The sequence below is a fragment of the Zosterops lateralis genome, assembly GCF_965231275.1.
Source record: "Zosterops lateralis genome assembly, chromosome: 6".
Taxonomy (NCBI): domain Eukaryota; kingdom Metazoa; phylum Chordata; class Aves; order Passeriformes; family Zosteropidae; genus Zosterops; species Zosterops lateralis.
In genome coordinates this window covers 46,931,248-46,948,389 of record NC_139761.1, presented here as the reverse complement: position 1 = coordinate 46,948,389, position 17,142 = coordinate 46,931,248, and the positions used below count along the sequence as shown (strand labels likewise).

General features: G+C 54.1%; 1 protein-coding gene across 5 annotated transcripts in view; it reads left to right on the top strand.

Annotated features, from left to right (window-relative positions):
- The window catches only part of DUSP8 (dual specificity phosphatase 8), a 48,405-nt gene that overhangs the window by 24,269 nt on the left and 6,994 nt on the right, over positions 1-17,142 (top strand). For 3 of the 5 annotated variants that reach the window (XM_083864336.1, XM_083864337.1, XM_083864335.1), the window contains exons 4-6: positions 15,361-15,527; positions 16,648-16,807; positions 16,991-17,114. In XM_083864336.1, coding sequence (XP_083720462.1) covers positions 15,361-15,527; positions 16,648-16,807; positions 16,991-17,114 — 451 coding nt within the window. The other 2 variants (XM_083864338.1, XM_083864339.1) reach the window with 2 other exon arrangements.

Below are 17,142 nucleotides of genomic sequence, written 5' to 3'. Positions count from 1 at the left end.
GTGCTGGAGGATGCCTCCCTGAGCTGGCTATGGCAGCCCCTGGCCTGCCTCAGTAGCTGTGCCTGGGGTTCCAAGGTCACCGTGGCATAAACTAGGACACAGCTTGGCATATGATGCAGGAGAAGGAAAGGGTGGATTTGGTTGCATCTGGGAAGGAACCTGCTTAGTCATGGGGATGGGTCAGGAAATAGCCTTGGTGGTGTGACCCTGGCACCCCCTGACCCACTGCCACTTTCCGAGGGCTGGGTGAAGAGCAGTGCTGTACACTGGCTGCAAACCCCTGCCCCCCACACTGAGTCCTCCTGGAGATGAACAGGGCTGTGTGAGATGGCCCTGAAAACCCTGGAGCCTTTTCCTGCTTTAAGACAAGTGGAGGCCTTGGGGAGCCTTGTAGTCCCAGTGCCCCCCAGCTGCATGCACAGCAGGCACCAGCACTGTGCCATCCCCTCAGCCATCAGCACACTGCCACCAAACCCCTGCCAGCAAACCTCTGTCCCCCACTTGGGCACGCACCTCCTCCATCATCAGGACAGCCATTTCCATCCTCCTGGGCTGCAGGAGCCATGGGCCCCAAGCAGCAGTGTGGGTGTGCTAGGCACCAAGCAAAGCTCAAGCCTCCCAAATTAAAAGCGCAGCAGGGCCTCAGCCTGATGTGGAACATGGGCCACCAGCAGGTGGAAAAAACTGGAGCTGAAATGTAGAACACTGGGTCATGGTGGCGTGTTTCACATGGAAATCATGACTGGAATGGCTGTGCAGAGCATCCAGGGGAGGCTGGGCACGCTTGCTGACAGGCACAGCTTCCTCCTGCCTGTGGTGTGGGCAGCAACAGGCTGGTGTAGAGGCAACTCTGAAGTGCTTGGGAGGTCCGGGGCAGGATGTGTGAGTGGGGCTAACTCTTAACCCTTGCCCTTGTGGGGTTTAACCCCTCGGTCTGTCCACTCCAGCCTCTATCACTTTGTCCCGCCCCAACCCATTTGGTGTCTCAAAAGAGGTGCCTCAGTCCTCCTTGGTGGTGTCTTGTGACCCCAGTGGCTTGGCAAGGGCTGCTGAAATCTCAGCCTGTCCCTCAGTGGATGCCATTACCCCAGGGAAGCTGTCCCAAGGGTCCCCAGTTCAGTGTGGCAGCCCTGCACAGCCCCTTTGTGCTGCCCAGCTCTCTCAGCCCCAGCAGATGCTGGGGTCTGTGTCTCCATGTCCTCATCTCGTGCAAACACCAGGCTTGGCTGTTCTTGCTCACCCCCAGGCCAGCGACCTTCTGACCCTTGAAGCAGTAGATGGAGGTTGATGGGTGAGGACAAGGGAGCTGGGGGTGGCAGGACTGGTGCCAGGGACTCCTCAAGGGTTAACAGCCCAGAAGCAGCAATTCCAGTGCCTGGCAGGGAAGAATCTGAGTCAATTATTCCCAGTCTTGGAAATCATCAGCTTCTCTTCTTTTTTTTCTTTTCTTTTTTTCTTTTTTCTTTTTTTCTTTTTTTCTTTTTTTTTTTAATTGTGTAAGTATAAATAGTGCTGCTTGCTGCCCTCCATCCGTGGGAGCAGAAAGACTGTTGATTTATATGGTTTTCCTGACATCACATGAAGTGGTGGAAAACTGAATGGAGCCAACATTTTTCCTGCATTACGTAATGCCCCCTCCCTCCCAGCCCAGCTCTGCTATTCCTGCAGGAGCCTGACTGTTCTTTAACCTTTGTTTACTTCAGCACAAACCTTTGCTTTTTTGCGCTTTTTTTTCTGCATTTTTTTGGCTTTTTTTTTTTCCTTTTTTTTTTCCTAAATTTGCTATATTTTTTCCTCCCTTATTCTTCCCCTTTGCAATCACTCACTTGGTTTTTATTGAGAGGCATTATCTGCTTATGAAGCAGCAGCAGCAGTGTGGCTCCATTGCTCCCTGACAGCTCCCATGTGCCAGCTCTGGTTTTGGAGCCTGTCCAGGGCTGTGTGTGGTGCTGAGCTGGTGGGTGCTGAGCTTCACCAGCTCCTCTCCATTTGTCCAGCTGCAGTGGGCAGTGGGGAGATTTTTTTTTTACTCCTGCTCAGTGGCTAAAAGCAACAGCCAAGGGCTTGGGATGCTGGTCCAGATGATGCTCAGGGGCCTATCCTGTCCCTAGTTCTGGTCCTTAGGCTGAGCACTGGGCTTCTCTCTCTCACACTTGAAGCCGTGCACCAGCTGGAGATAAAACCAGGATGGCAGTGTGGCCAGCAGTGGTGGCCCCAGAGCCAGGGCTGAGGGGCTGGCTCGGGACCCCCCTTGCACCACAGAGGCTGTTTTTGCTGCAGTTCCCCCTGTGTGCTGGAGGAGCTCCACTGCTGCGATGCCGTGCTCAGACCTGAAACAGGCCCCTCAATTGCGTTCTGAACTTGAGTCATGAGCTTTTCATCTGGCTCGGGAGCGCGTGTGAGATCATCTTCGGCGCCCCCCTCCCCCCGCTTTTGTACCAATTCTTCAAGGAATGTTTAAATTTTCCAGTCCTGTTCTTTCTAAATTTGGAGTGTCTGTTTACTCCCAGGATTCGGAAAGAATGTAACAATATCATCAGCGACAAATCCCTCCCAGCCCTTCACTCGCCATCCTCCTCAGTGAGCAGGCTGGCCGTGACCCAGGTTCTCTCCAGCCCGGCAGTGCCATGGCCATCCAGCACCGCTGCAGAGACTTGTAATTGCATGGCTGCAGTGATCTGGGTGGGGGTTGAGATTTTGGGGATTTTGGAGGAATCTACCAAAGACAGGTGACTTTGCCGCAGGCAAAAAGAAGTAGTGAAGAAGGAAAGGGGATTTCCATTGCAGGAGCTGACTTGGGCTGCCCAGGCATGAGTGGGTTTAGCACTGAAGCGCTGGCTGGAATTATTTTAGACACAAGAACTCAGAGATAGATAATTTTAATTAAAAAAACCAAAGAAGGAAAGAAAAAACACCTTTTCTTTATTTTTTTTTTTCTGTATAGGGACAGTCCTAAAAAGAGGTTAAACATCAGGGTGACTGAACATGATTTTTCTCATCCTTGGCTGAAAATTCTGTAATGCTCTCTTGTGTCGTGTTGGTGAGAAGCCACATGCCAGCCACACATCTCCCTTGCTTCCTGCTCCTCTTGAAACATACTGGGCTGGAGCTGTTCTGGAGGAAAAGAGAAGATGAATGAAAAAAGCCAAGCTAGGCAAGGTGTGAAAGCAGGGCAGAGGCAGGGCAGGGCAGAGGGGGCTTGCCTTCAGTCCAGGTCTCAGAGGCTGGAGTAACAGCATGTGCATCCAAAGCTTGTAATGGCATATGCTGAAGATAAAAGCTTAGTGGGATCCAGAACCAGGATTGAGGTGTCTTTACTCAATGTAAGAAAAAAAAATAAACTAAAACCAAAGAAAGAAAATACCCCACATACCCACACTTTGGTCAGAGAATCACAGAATACTTTGAGTGGAGAGGGACTCACAAGGATCATCAAGTCCAACTCTTAAGTGAATGACCCATACGGGAATCAAACCCTCAAACCCACATCCTTGGGTGTCATTAGCACAGTGCTCTAACCATGTGAGTGAATCTCAGGGTTCATCAGTCACAAGCTGTCTGATGGGAGTGGGGAGACAGGACCTGAGTGCAGCTCGTGATTTGATGGTCACATTCCTCATCACCCACTCTGCACAGCATCACGATTTCACCTGTTGAGTTAGGGCCCTGAGTGTGTCTGCTGGAGACACAGCATGTGCAGAATGCACTAGCTGGTGGGTTTTGTCCCCTGACTCCAGCAGAGCCTCTGCTCAGTATGTGGGCCTGAAGGTGCCCTTGTAGGTCAAGCATTAGGGCTATGATGTCTGAGAGCACCTGGGGACTTACTGGCATGAATCCATCAGATGTACCTACAAGATTTTCCTTTAAGTCTAATTACTGTCTCTGAACCTCCTGCAAGTGCCTCTGTCCACCTGTGGCCACCTCCATCCCCTTGCAGAATGTGATGAACCCAAAGAAGCAGGTGCTTGGCTGGCAGGAGTGTGGGTATGAATCAGGAGTGTGGAGATGAGACAGGAAAAAGAACTCCCATAGGACTCTCAATTTCTTGCTTTTCTCAAGTTTGGGAGTTTTGAAGAACCAGCTTTGTAAATAATGTGAATGGTGACTCAGGTTGTCCTTCATCTAAAATTGCCTACATGATGGTCAGGAATGGAAGAAGGGTAAGAAGGGCTGTGCAGGGGCTTACATCCAGCTTTTCTTCAGGCTGTAGATGGTGAAGTGCATGGGGATTACCTGTGGTGATGGTTTTCTTTTGACTGCCCAGAGGACTAGAGGTAGTACGCTGATACTGGCCTAGAGGGAAAGGCATTTTTTTAAAAATCAAATGGGAATACCAGGGTTTGTGATTTTTACAATCCTGGAGGTTTAGGTAACTCTCTGAACCTCCCTTCCTCTCATGCAAAACATCCCTGAGGGAGTTGCTTCCTTTCCTACAGCAAAGTCATCTGGGACCATTTTAGCCAGGGCAGGACTGTGTTTTCTTGCCCTCTAGCCCCTCTTCAGTGGGTGCTGGCATCCAACGTCAGACACCCAGCCTGGAGGGTGCCCTAAGGAGTGCTCCCAGTCTCCTCAGTCCAAGGCACAGGAGTGGAGTAAGGTGCCCCCTTCTCACCCTGAACCACAACCAGGAGATGCCTGGGAGGCTTTCGGCCCCGGCGGGACCAGTAACTGCATCCCTGGGAGGGGTTAAGCCAGGTCATGTATGTGCAAGGCTGATTGTATTCCAGACCTATGCTCTAAACCTCCCTGTTTAGCAACGCTGTCGTCAGACAACTTGTTTTCCCGATTCTATAATTACCCTCAGGAGCTTCCCCTCCTCCTCTGGCCATGTTTTTAACCATTGGACCCAGAAAAGGCAAGCAAAAGGGTCAAAGGCAGAGTGGGACAGAGGAGAAGGGGCTAAGGGAAGAGCAACCCTCTGGTTGCTATGCCTTAGAAAACTGCTGTGTAATTTAATTTCTCATTTCTGGAAGGTCAATGGGAGGAAGGCAACTTCCCCAGTAAGAGATCCTGATGGACAGGAGCCACTGCCCAGTTACAGTTTCCTTCCTTTTGAGAAATCTGCCTCCCCTCATCCGCCTCCCCCTCTTCCCTGGGCCTGTGCTGCATGCCTGCAAAAGGTCGTCACTGGCAATTATTACCAGGTCCCAGTGCTGGGCGGAGAGAGGAACCACTGGCCCTGCCCAGCTGGGCTTGTGCCAGGCTATAGGCACTGTCCTGACAGGGTATGTAGGTGCTGGACACCTGCTCCCTGCTCTTGCAGGAGAATTACATGAGTGGCTCCAACCCATGGCAGCAGATGTTTTTCCAGTGAGTGCTGTGGTAATAAGAGTGAAGTGTGGCTGACCAGGCTGGCTCTCCCTGGGTGATGCACCTCCTGTCTGCTGAACAGGGGTGGGAGGCAGGATGGGCAACATCCTGGCCAGGAGGAGCACCTGAGAAAAAGGAACAAGGGGCAGCAGCTGATACATGGATGTATTTCTGCACTATGCATGTTGCCTTTTATCGCTCTGTTTGCCAGCTGCCCTGGCAAATCCCTATACTGGTTTTGGCAAAAGGGTGAAGAAAATGGGGAGAGAGCAGAGAGGAGGATGCTGCCTAAGGAATGGTGGCTGCATCTCCATGTGGCTGGACTTTACACTGGTGGAGGAAGGGGGCTGCTGGCTATCTGTGCTTGCTTGTCTTTTGCTGAGGATCAGAGGGATGTGGGACCCTGGTAAACCTCCTGCATTGAGGTCTACTTGGTGGTGTCATGCCCAGCTTCCCACCTGGTGCTCCTAGGAGCCCTGAACTGAAATCTCAGTCCAAACACATCCTGAAGGACCCTGGCATTACCAAAATAACTTGTGCCCAGGGCTCTTGGAAGCCTGAGGGAGATGGACAACCAGAGGGCAGTGAGGAAAGGCAAATTTTGTTTGCGCATCTCTGGGTCAGGGGCAGGTTGAGTATTCACCACATGCTTTTTGCAGCATCCCCCTTGCCCACTGCCCCTGGATGACCCAGCAACCCCAGTAGAGTGACTGGGTCCCCTCCAAGCAGACCCACAGCCACCAGAGCAGGTCACAGCTGGATCACACATCAGCATGGGTAGAGCACTGCTGGTGCAGTGGCAGTGGGACATGGAGGGATCTCCATCCCTGGCAAGCGTTGGCCCTGGCCACCAGCATCATGTGCCCTCCCTTGTAGTGACAGTGGTGGCAAATGTGGGGGACCACAGATCCCCCTGGGGACCTGCTGTGGTAGTCACTTCCCGAGCATGGCTTGTGGGGGAAGGCTGCTTCTCTCTTCCAGCCTAGTTGGAGCGCGCTTTGAATTTTATCCAACCTCTGACCCACATCTGATAATAATCAAACCATATTTGTTACAACAACAAGGCTCGTTAGGAGGCTGGCTCCGCTCGGGGTGGGGGGGAGGAGACAGCACTTAGTTAATGCCAATGACCTCATCTCATGTGATGTCATTCAAAGGAAAAACACTGAAGTCACTCACATATGGCTCAGCCTGGGGTTTTTCAGCCCATAAAGCTTCAGATTTTCAAAGGCACAATACATGCCCCCCCTTCTCTCCCCCGCTTACTATAATCCTGAATGATTTTCTGGAGGCCTGGGCTCAGACCAATAAACTCGTAAGGAGCTGTGTGGAGATGTATTAAGGAGTCCTGCGGGTGGGAAGCGGGGAACAAGTAATTTTCTCCCCCAGAACAAATGCAAAGAAGAAAATACCTCACTTCCCACCTGCTTCAGAAGCCACTAGAGATGGATAGACCCCCAGTGAGACCAGGAAAGGCCATTCCTATATGTCCCCTCTTGCTGGAGTTTTGCATGTGAGAAGGCTTTGGCAGAGGGTACATCACCTCCAGACCATGGTCCTTCTTTGCTGGGACCAGGCAGATAACTCCATCTGACATGGCCATGCACAGGTGTGAGCAGGCCAGTGCCAGCAGCCCCTTCTCCTGCCAGCTGTTGGGACCCATCCATCTCCAGCTGTTTGGGACCACTCCAGGATGAGCATCCTCCTGGGTGGTTTTCTCAGTGGAGATATTAAGGGACAAGGTGAGCTGGTCTTTAGGGACCTGCTGTCTTGTCTCCAGCTCTGCCCTGCAGCAGAGAGCCTGGGAGAAGTTATTTAATCGTTCGTGGCTCAGTTTCCCTCTTGGGAAACTGAGATCACGGCATTGCCCTTCCTGGTGCTGGGGTTCAGAGTTAAACATCGCCCAGGGGATGCACCTTGGTCCTGCCAGGAGCCGCTGTGGGGAGAGGGTGCAGCCGTGCGGTGCCTTCACGGTACGAGGAGCAGCAGGGAGCCGGGATGGAAGGTGGTGCTGCATCTCCCCTTCGTTGTGGGGGTTTGATCGCACACCGCCCTGGCAGGTGCTAAAATGAGGTGTGGGCATGAGCTTCCTCCCACCACCTTCCCGTGCCCCTATGAACTGCGCGGGGCCGGAGCCGGCGTGGTGCAGCGATCCATCTCCCGCCGCGGCCGCTCGCTGCGGGGGTCTTTGGGCAGGCGAGAAAATCGCGGTTGCGCCTTTAAGCGGGGAGAGAAGCATATGTCAGCCCGGCGTTGTGCTGCGTGTCTGTGTGCTGAGTAAGGAATGCGGCCGCATGCCTGACCCGTTAGCTATGAGCGCGGTACGGGCGCGCAGCGAGCGCGGCGGCGGATGGGGCGGCTGCTCCCGGGCTGAGCTCACTCGGGCTGCAGCGGGCGGCGGAGAGGGGGGCGCCCGGGGAAAGGGGGCTACGCCGAGCCCCCCTACCCCGCTCGGCTTTTTTTTTATGGCTTTTATTTTCTCAGCCTGAAGGCTGGAGCCGGGAGGAGGCTGGCGTTGCTCTGCCGCAGGGGCGCTTTTTTTTTGTTTTTTTTAGTATTTTGTTTGCCCGCCAGCTGTTGTTTGGCGGCGGTGAGAGGTGCCCCCGCCAGCCCAGCCCAGCCCAGCTGCCTGGATGCCCGTGGATGTAATGATTGCTCCCTCCGAGGACCAGTTCTGGACAGACATGCGCGAGGGGCAGATGAAGCTGAAAATAAGGGTGCGGAGGATGAAGGAGAGCAGGGACAAGAGAGGTTTGTCAGCCGGCCCGGCGCCTTTCCTTCCGATGGGGACGGAGCGGGAAGAGGGGGCTGCGCCGCCGGAGCCCCGCTTTGCCCGGGGGCCGGAGATCGCCTTTGCCGAGCGGCCGGCGGGGAGCGGAGCGCGGTGCTGGCCATACAAAGAGCGCAGGCAGCTGGCGAGCGGGGAGATGGAAGCGAGCGGGGAGCGTGCGGAGGGGAGCGGAGCGGAGCGATGGCCGGTGCCCAGCTAGGGGCGATGTGCGCGGCGCTGGCGGAGGCGGCCGGGCTGGGACAGGAGCTGCACGGACAGGGCAGCTCCTTCAGGCAGGTGAGCGGCTGCCTGCACGGGCAGAGGCATCTGCAGCGGCCCCGGCGCCGGGCAGCCCTCCCGCTCGGTGCGGGATCCGGGGAGACTGTCTGGCCGCGGGGACCGCTCCGGGCTCCCCTGAACCCATCGCCGTCAAGGCAAGCTGGGCGAGGGCGCGGACGGAGCGGAGGAGGGAAGGAGGAAAGCTCCGGGAGGCAGGAGGATCTGCCGCCAGCATCTCCGCGCCCTCGGACGCCGGGTTGCGGGAGCAGGGGGGGGCAGCGGGCAGAGGAGAGTGCGCGGGGCAAGGACGGGCGAGGACGGCGGGGAGAACAAGGGGCCATGGGCTCGGAGCGCTGCGCTGCTGCCCGCACACAGGCAGCTGCCCGCCGGAGCCATTTCGCTTCACCAGCGCTGCCCTGCCTGCCCATCTTGGGTGGTTTCTTTCAGAAAGGGATTTTGCGGTGTTTCCACCCCCCCGGTGTCAGGGCGAAGGGCACGTGGAAGAAAGGGATATTAACTGGAGCAGCTTAAAAATATGCCGAGCCTGGGATGACCTAGATTACCGAAGGGTTGAATCAAGCAACTTCCCCTCCATCACCACTTAAAATGGGAGGCTGCTAAAAGTGCTTGACAGGTTTTTGTGGCATGAAGCACATAACCCAGTGATGGTGTCATTAGTAATAAGTCACTCCTGGAAATGACACATTTTTCTTTACTTAGAACGAGTAAGGCTGGTCCAAAGCAGGCACAGTCACCAGAGGAAAATCAAGCTCAACAGCTCGAGGAGCGTGTCCGTGGTTGTGTAGGCGGAGGGCTTCCTTTCTGCTGCTTTTCCCTTTTTTAAAGATGTTTTCCGTTTTTTGGGAGAACGGGAGCAGGGGCTGGGACCAGCCTGCAAAGCACGGGGGGCTGGCACAGGTAGGGAGGCAGCAGGGCACTGTAGCAGCAGATGGACAGAGGCTGTTTGAGGTGACCGTTGGGAAAACAGGGAATGCACATGAATCCATAATAGGGCTGATTCATCGTCTTTCTCATCCCCACTGGAAAAAAAAAAATGAGCCAACGGTGGGATGATGAAATTTTGTGCCAAATGAGGAGATGGTGAAACCTGGGCAGAGTAGGGGAGTGGAAAAAGAGACTGGTTGAAAACTGGACATCTCTCTCCAATGCTCTGAGATGAGGGGACATAAAAGAGCATCAGCCAGGAGAGGGCAAGCTGGGCAGGCTGCAGAGCACCAGAATTTCACCAGGCTTGTGGGAAGGATGCGCAAGCAAATGAGCTGCGTCCACATCAGGCATTGCTGGGAGGGTTGAGCAAAATCAAAAGGGACTACAGTACCTGGGGAAACAGTGAGGATGGAGGCAGGGGGAAAATTCAGACACGTCCCAGGCAGCAGGAAATGCTGACAAAGCCCCAGAGCTCCCTGGAGCACAGTGAGTAAGGGTGGCAGTAAGCAGTGTTTCATCATGCCGCCCAGCTTAGCTGCCGGCACCGACAGGCTCCCACCCAGCACGAGAGTCAGGGAGATGGTGTTTTGCAAAGAGGGATTTTCCCAGCGGCTCTGGGGGTTGATGTGCAGCTTGACAGGCCCCTCCATTTTCTGTCCTTCAATTCAACCTGCGGCAGAGATGCTCGGCCAAGCACTCAGGCTCATTGTCATAAGAAGGCTGAGCATGATGCTGGTGAGGCTGGGGTTTTGCAGGTACCCCCAGCTCTTGTCATCTCCTGCTGTAGCTCGATTCAGCGAGGTGCTTTAACACTTGGGGATGGATGGGTCAGAGTGCTGGCAGCAGCATATCCCCGAGGAGGCTGGGCTGATGAAGGGGGGTATCCAGGCACCATCCTGGCCACCGAGACAAGGCAGTAGCGAGAGAGCCGTGCCGGCGTGGCGGCTGCTCCAGCAGCAAGCCGAGGCGCGTGCTCGCCTGCATGCCCCGCTGCTCCTTGCCACGTGCCGCCCTGGCAGCAGCTCTCAGCCACCGCAGGCATTTTAATGAGAGCCGGGCAGAGCCTGGCCTCTCTCAGCCCCCTCAGCTGCCAGGAGCTTTAGCGGGACGGAGGGTCTCCAGCACGAGCACAGGCGCAAAACTCATTGCTGGGGCTGCGGGCTGCCGCAAAACCTCTGGCAGCTGCTTGGGGAGCCGCTCTCTGAACAGCTCCGGCTGTTGCTCTCTAACTCTCGTTATGGCAGCGATCAGGGTGGGCTGTTAAACACATCTTTAATACCCCTGTAGGTCTCCTGCTAGCTTCCGGTGTGAGGGCTTGGGGTGTGGCAGCTGCTGGCCTAGGGAGTATTTCCAGCTCTGGATCCATTCCTCCTTGCTGCCACAAACTGATGGCACAGCAGAGTGACATGTCACCTCTTCCCTGTTTCTTGGTGGGGACCTTTGAGCCTGCAATGCACAGGGGAGGCTGCTGAACAGGACATGCTGCTCGATGTGTCTCTAGGGGAACTTCTATGAGACTTACTGGGCTGGGGGTGTTCAAGAGGCATGTGGCTCTCTTGAAGAGCAGTTTTGGGATGAGACAGGTTCCCTGGGCAGCCCTTTTGAAGCTTCTTGCAGTTAGCAGGGCACAGCATCAAGGCCAGAGCTGTTGGGTTGTTTCAGAGGTCTCTGAAGGAGGTGGTGAGTCCATGGGGCTAGAGATGTATGCGCAGAGTGCAGCCATCAGAGCAAGGTCTGAGAGGCTTTTCAAGCCCCAGCTCCACTTTACACCTCCAGCCTAGAAAGATGGCCTCAGTGCGCAGGGAGGGACACAGGGAAAAACAGGGAGCTGGGATATCCATGCTTTGTGTATCCCACACCTTCCTTTTATCCTCAGCAGCGCCTCTGTTAACATCTCATACAGCTTAATGGATTGTAAATCCCTAAAGCTGAGGCTTACCACCAGAAGGAAATAATGCCGCACTACATCCCTGTCACTAGCCAGGACTTCGTCACCTTCCATGTCACCTTCTCTGCACCACCACTGCTGCCCAGCCTTGGCAGAGAAGGGCACAGTGCAACTCAGAGGTGACAGATTTTGCCTGCAATGTTGTTAGTGACACAGCTATGACTAGGATGTCCCCAGAGACCACCCGAAGGTGACAGCCAGGGCAGTGGAGGGTTCCCCAGCTGTGTCAGGGTCCCAGCTCAGTAGTGCAACATCTCTGTCTTTACGTTTTGTAATCTCCTTCCCTGGCTGTGTTTTTGTTCCTTTTGGTCTCAGGGCTGTAGGCAGGCACTGGCGCAGGGACTGGCAGAGGGCCCCCTCACTGTGCAGTTTGCTGCTGGAGGGGAGGAGCCACACGGCTTCCAACAGTTGCAGCAGTGCAGGTACCACAGGAGCCTGTTCAGAGATGCTGCTGGCATCTTCCCTCTGGCCTGATGGACGGGCTCAAGGAGGATTCCCAGGCTGTTTGCATTCCCTCTGCAGCATCTGTTCTCACAATAAATCCAGTTTCACTGGGAGGTTATCATAGATGTTCAGCTGGAAAATGCGCAGAGGGGATGGCCTGGCAAAGATGGGGATAGGGGAGAAGTTGTAGTGTTTTCCCCTCTCCTCTGTTTGACAGGAGGGCCATGCAGAGCAGGGCAGGGGCCTGGCCCACAGGGGCTGGCTTCTACAGGAGGTGGAAGGGTGGTCAGCACCCTGTGAGTGAAGCCCCGGATGGGGAAGATACAAGGTCTCTGTTGTACTCTGTTGTACTCTTCAGGCACTGTTGCTGCAACACCCTATGCCTCAGTGTGATATTCACTTCCAGGAGGGTAGTTTTCACTTCCTAGGCCTCCTAGAACCTACCTGATGCTGGTTCTTGGCTCCTTTTTTCTCCATGTTCAACAGCAGCAGTGAAAGCATCCCCACTTTTGTTCTGGTTCCCTTCCCCTCCAGTTCCCACTTTTCTTCCTGGGCACCATCTCTGTCTCAAGTAATTGCAGTAGGCAGACAGACACTGTTTTTTCCAGAGAATGGTTTTGAGAGCCCTCTATGCTGAAGCCATGAACAGTTCACTGGGCCATGCCAGACAAGGACCAGTTGCTCCCCAACAAGTCCTCAGTAGGGTAGGGGAGCATCCAGAAGAAACCAGAGATCCCCAAACACCCCCTCCATGACAGATACAAATCCTTCCTGAGCTTAATTCCACACATGCCAAGAGAAATGGTGCTCCTGGCACCAGCATTGCGAATAAAAGAGGAAAGGCTAGAACTGGGCTACCCTGGCTCCTCACTTCATTGGGCTCTGCTGCTCTCTCCCAGCAAAACCTGGGATCCATGGCCTGGAACATAGAGGGGAGGAAAGCCCAGGTGTCAGTTGGAGCACAGACAGGGTAATTTACTGCCTTTGGGATTGTTTGAAGAGCTGCTTTGCTTTCTAAAAATGAAAGGCATGCTGGAGCAGCCGCTGCAGGGTGGGGTGAGCATCACTTCCATGTTGGGATGGTGTCAAGTACCCGGCCCCATCTCTAGGGTTTCCCCCAGGCCCAGGCTGCCCTCAGCAGCTGCAAGTATGGGGGAGATGAGGACAGGTGGGCTGGGAGCTTGCCTGGACTCCCGGACACAGGGTTGAGGCTTTGCTTAGGACGAGTGAGGTGAGCTGTGGTCATCATGTCAGGTGCCAGCATCCTCCAGTTGTGACAGCCTGCCCAGGTAAGCACTGCAGGTGAGGGTGCTCTGCCACTCTACAAACATCCCTGCCTGCTTCACAGCCCCCTCAGCTCCTGCCTGGACTTCCCTAGACAGGGCTGGCAGAGGATCTGCTGCCAGCTGAGTGTGGTGGAGGCCAGCAATGGGGAGAGAGCATCATGCCCTGACCTGCTTGAACTATGAGATCACCTTAAAGAGTCATACAAATCCATCCACTGCCTGGGCACCTCCTGATAGATGTGAGTGCAAGAGGCTGGGCACCTATGGACCAGAGCAGGTACTGATCCCTGGGGCTGCATTTGTGTGCACCCTGATCTCCAAAAATGTGCCGTGTTCCTTCAGAAAAATTCTCATGTTTTTCCACACAAGCCCAGGGTCAGATCTGTGCCCTACTCAAACTCAAGGCTTCTCTAGGGGCAACTGAAGGAAACACTTCCCACAGGGTTTCTGCCCCAGCATCCCCCAGGCTTCAGCACAGAGCAAAGCAGGGAGGTCACATATGTCCATGCAGAGCTCTGGCTAGTGATGGACAGTCCTTGGCAATGGGGACACAGTGCAGGGATGAGCAGTAACCAGAGCTATGCTGCACCTGTGCTGGGCCTCCTGCCTTTGCTCTGATTTAATCTCCCAGTTGAGAGGTGATGTCATTTCGGAGGGAGCCAGAGAAAAGGAAGTGCTGGAAGAGATAAGGTGCTTTAACCCTACCCCTCCTGTCTTGACTGGGTTTTGAAGCTGGGAGATGTGTTAGCTGCTAGGAAAACATAAGAGAGGGGAGGAAAGAGGTTTGTTGAAGGACACCTTCCCCTTAGGCCAGTGGGAGCTGGCACCAGGAGGTGCTGAGATGGAGTGTGATGGAGGACCTTGGATGTTCCCAAGTGGTGTGAGCATGATTTTGTGGACTACTTTGGTTTCTCCATCACCTTCATCTCACAAACTTGTCAGATGGGTTGTCTGCAGCACCAGTCATGCCTCTCTAGAGCGTGGGTGCCACACAAGCAGCCAGAATGGTGCTCCAGGAGGATCAGCAGAAATGTTGCCAAAGTGCTGGAGAAGGTAAATTGTGAATATGCCAAGGCTGCCCTGCTTCCAAATGGGAGACAGACTGGCTTGTTAAAAAGTCTTGTTTAGCTGTAGAGATGGACCAGAGATTCTCATGGTGCTCAGTCCAGGGACTCTCAAAAGGATCTCGTGGGAGCATCCTGGTCCCTTTGACAGTCAAAGGCAGTCAAGCCCCCAAGTCTTCTCTGCCCTTTGGGTGATGTCAAGCTGCATCTGCTCATTCGCATGACTGGGAAAACTTCAAGGGAAACTTGAGGCAGATATGACTCAAGCTTCTCTCCATTGCATGGAACTGCCACCCAGATGTCCTCAGCTGGAGGGGAGTGAAATTAGGACACTGCTAGCCAGACCTGGCTCTACCCTGGAATACAGGATCAGCGAGTGAGAGGAAATCAGGATCACCAGTGATCTTATGCAACTGTGCGGGACATGCAGCAGCACCAGGGGTTTTCCAGTTCCCCTTGCTGCCCACTGTGCAAGCAGGGCAAGGCTTGCACCCCTGCTCAGGCTTTCAGGACTGGCTCTCAGGCTTTTGACCATGTGACAGACACTGTGACAATAGCTCTGGCTGTCACATGCCAGCTCCTGCAAACTCAGATGGGGGTTTTCTTTCAACACTGGGCTTCAAGATGCTCAAGCTGGGTGTGACTGCCCAGTAGCTTGGTGCAGTAAACTGGACACTGCTTGCTGTCACGTTCAGCAAGGTCAGAGCGTGAAAAACAGCAGTGGCCTGCAAGTACCATTATGCCACCATGGTGTGGCAGAAATCACGGGCTTGGCAGAGCTGGGCAGAGGGGGCATCTCTCAGAAATCCCGATATGTAAGTGTAGTCAATGTAGCAAAGCTTGGGCTGACCTCCCAGACCCCAGGAGCTCTGCATCTCCGTGGGCTTGCTTCTCATCATCCTGCCCTGATGGATTTTGCTATCAAAAGGTGACCCTGTCCTCAGAATAGTAAGGACCCAGAAAAAGGACTGTCTCTTCCTGTTATTTGTCTGAATGAAGCTGAGAATAGCCAACTTCATTGGAGAGGGTGTGGGATGCCTCACATGTGCATTAATACCCAGCTGTGACAGGGAAAAATCACAGCTGGTTCTCCATTCCTTTGTCTGTATGTGTGTCACAGCGATCACAATGTATGTGCACTGGTTAGTGGTGGCTGGGCACTCCTGGAGTGCTCCTGGGGTGCCCCTGGAGGCTCTGTTCTCAGGGCTGCAGGGTTATCACCACTGTGTCCCCAGCCTGGGCCTTGGGGTGCTGGGTACTGATGATCTTAGCCTTGCTGCTCCAAGCTCAATGTCCCCATTTTTTCCACAGGAGGCTTTGCCACCTTCTCGTCCTGCTTCCCAGGGCTCTGTGAGGGGAAGCCAGCTGCCATCCTGCCAATGAGCATCTCCCAGCCATGCTTGCCTGTGGCCAATGTTGGCCCCACACGCATCCTGCCACATCTCTACCTGGGCTCCCAGAAGGATGTCCTGAACAAGGTACAGCCCTGTTGAGGGGACACATCTGCCCTGTCCCATTAGGGACCCCAGTCATGCAGAGGGGTGAAAGTATTAAGGACTCCTCTCCGTCCCAGTGGGAAGACCATGTAGTTCCCTTTGAAAGGTGCCAGAAAGGCTGTCCCGTGATGTCACACCAGGGAAGGAATTTTGTTTAAAGGAAAAGTAATGAGAAGAAAGAAAGAGGAATTGCAGTTAAAGTGCTGCTAAGCATCTGCCTACTGCAGCCCTGAGGGAGCCAGCCAGGCGTCCTCATCCATGGCAGGCAAGGAGGGAGAGGCACCATGACACCAGACTGAAGTTGGAGACAGAAAGGAGGGAGAGAGAAATTATGTACAGGGAGTAGAAGGAAATGAAAGAAAAAAATTACAAGAATGTGAGCCTGGGAGCTGGACTGGCTCCATCAAGCCTGCTGGAATGGCAGGAACCAGCCACTGGAGAGCTAGGGCTGAAATCCTGGCGCCAAAATCCTGAGGAGCCAATGCCAGGCGGGGAAATTGATGGTTTCCTTCCCTCCCCACCCCCTTGGAGGGTTTTGTTCATGTTTTGGAACTGTGTTTTCTGCCATCCCCACAATGTGGCCACGTGCTGGAGAAGAGAAGCATTGCCCACGCAAGGCCTCCACCCTTGGCCTCATTCTGTTGCCTATGGATAGAATATCTTCTGGCCACACTGGTTAACGTAGGGTGCTACCAGTGCCTCGCTCCACTCTGTGGGTGAGATGTCTCCTTTCTCCCTCAGCTGACATTTTCACAGCTTTCAGACAGAGTTTTTCCTAATTTTATTTCCTGCATTGTCATATTCCTCTCATACTGGGGTTGTTGGGTTTTTCCCCTCTGGAACCCCTTTCTAGGTGTCTTTGGCCTTGCTCGCTTTACTTGGACCAAAATAAAGATCTGCTGAGGTTCAAACCTGTGTCATCTAAATTGACACAACCCTTTCAGCTGGTCTCTGCTGTATTATCATCAACTAGGCCAAGGCAGCACACACAGGAGAAAATGCTGGGATGGGAAAAGGCAGGGAGTGTGCATGGCAAGACAGATCTTCAGTATGTGCTGTGGGCTTAAGTCAGCTGATCATTTGATGGCTTCTTTCCCACCAGGACCTGATGACACAGAATGGGATAAGCTATGTCCTAAATGCCAGCAACTCCTGTCCCAAGCCAGACTTCATCTGTGATAGTCACTTCATGCGCATTCCTGTCAATGACAACTACTGTGAGAAGCTGCTTCCCTGGCTGGACAAGTCCATTGAATTCATCGGTGAGCTTTTCTTATGGTTGCAGACCCTCCAATTCTCAGCCTGCACAACCTGAACTCTTCCTCCCTGGTCTTGCTCCCAGCAGCTGTTGTCCTCTCACACAAAGGGGCTGAGGGTTGTGGAGGGAGGCTAGAACCATTTTGCTCACCATGGTTGTTCTCTCTGTTTCCTCTGCCGTGCTCCAGACAAAGCTAAGGTGTCCAGCTGCCAGGTGATTGTGCACTGCTTGGCTGGGATCTCCCGGTCAGCCACCATTGCCATCGCCTACATCATGAAGACCATGGGCATGTCATCAGATGATGCTTACAGGTGAGTTGTCCCTTGAGGGTAGCGGGGA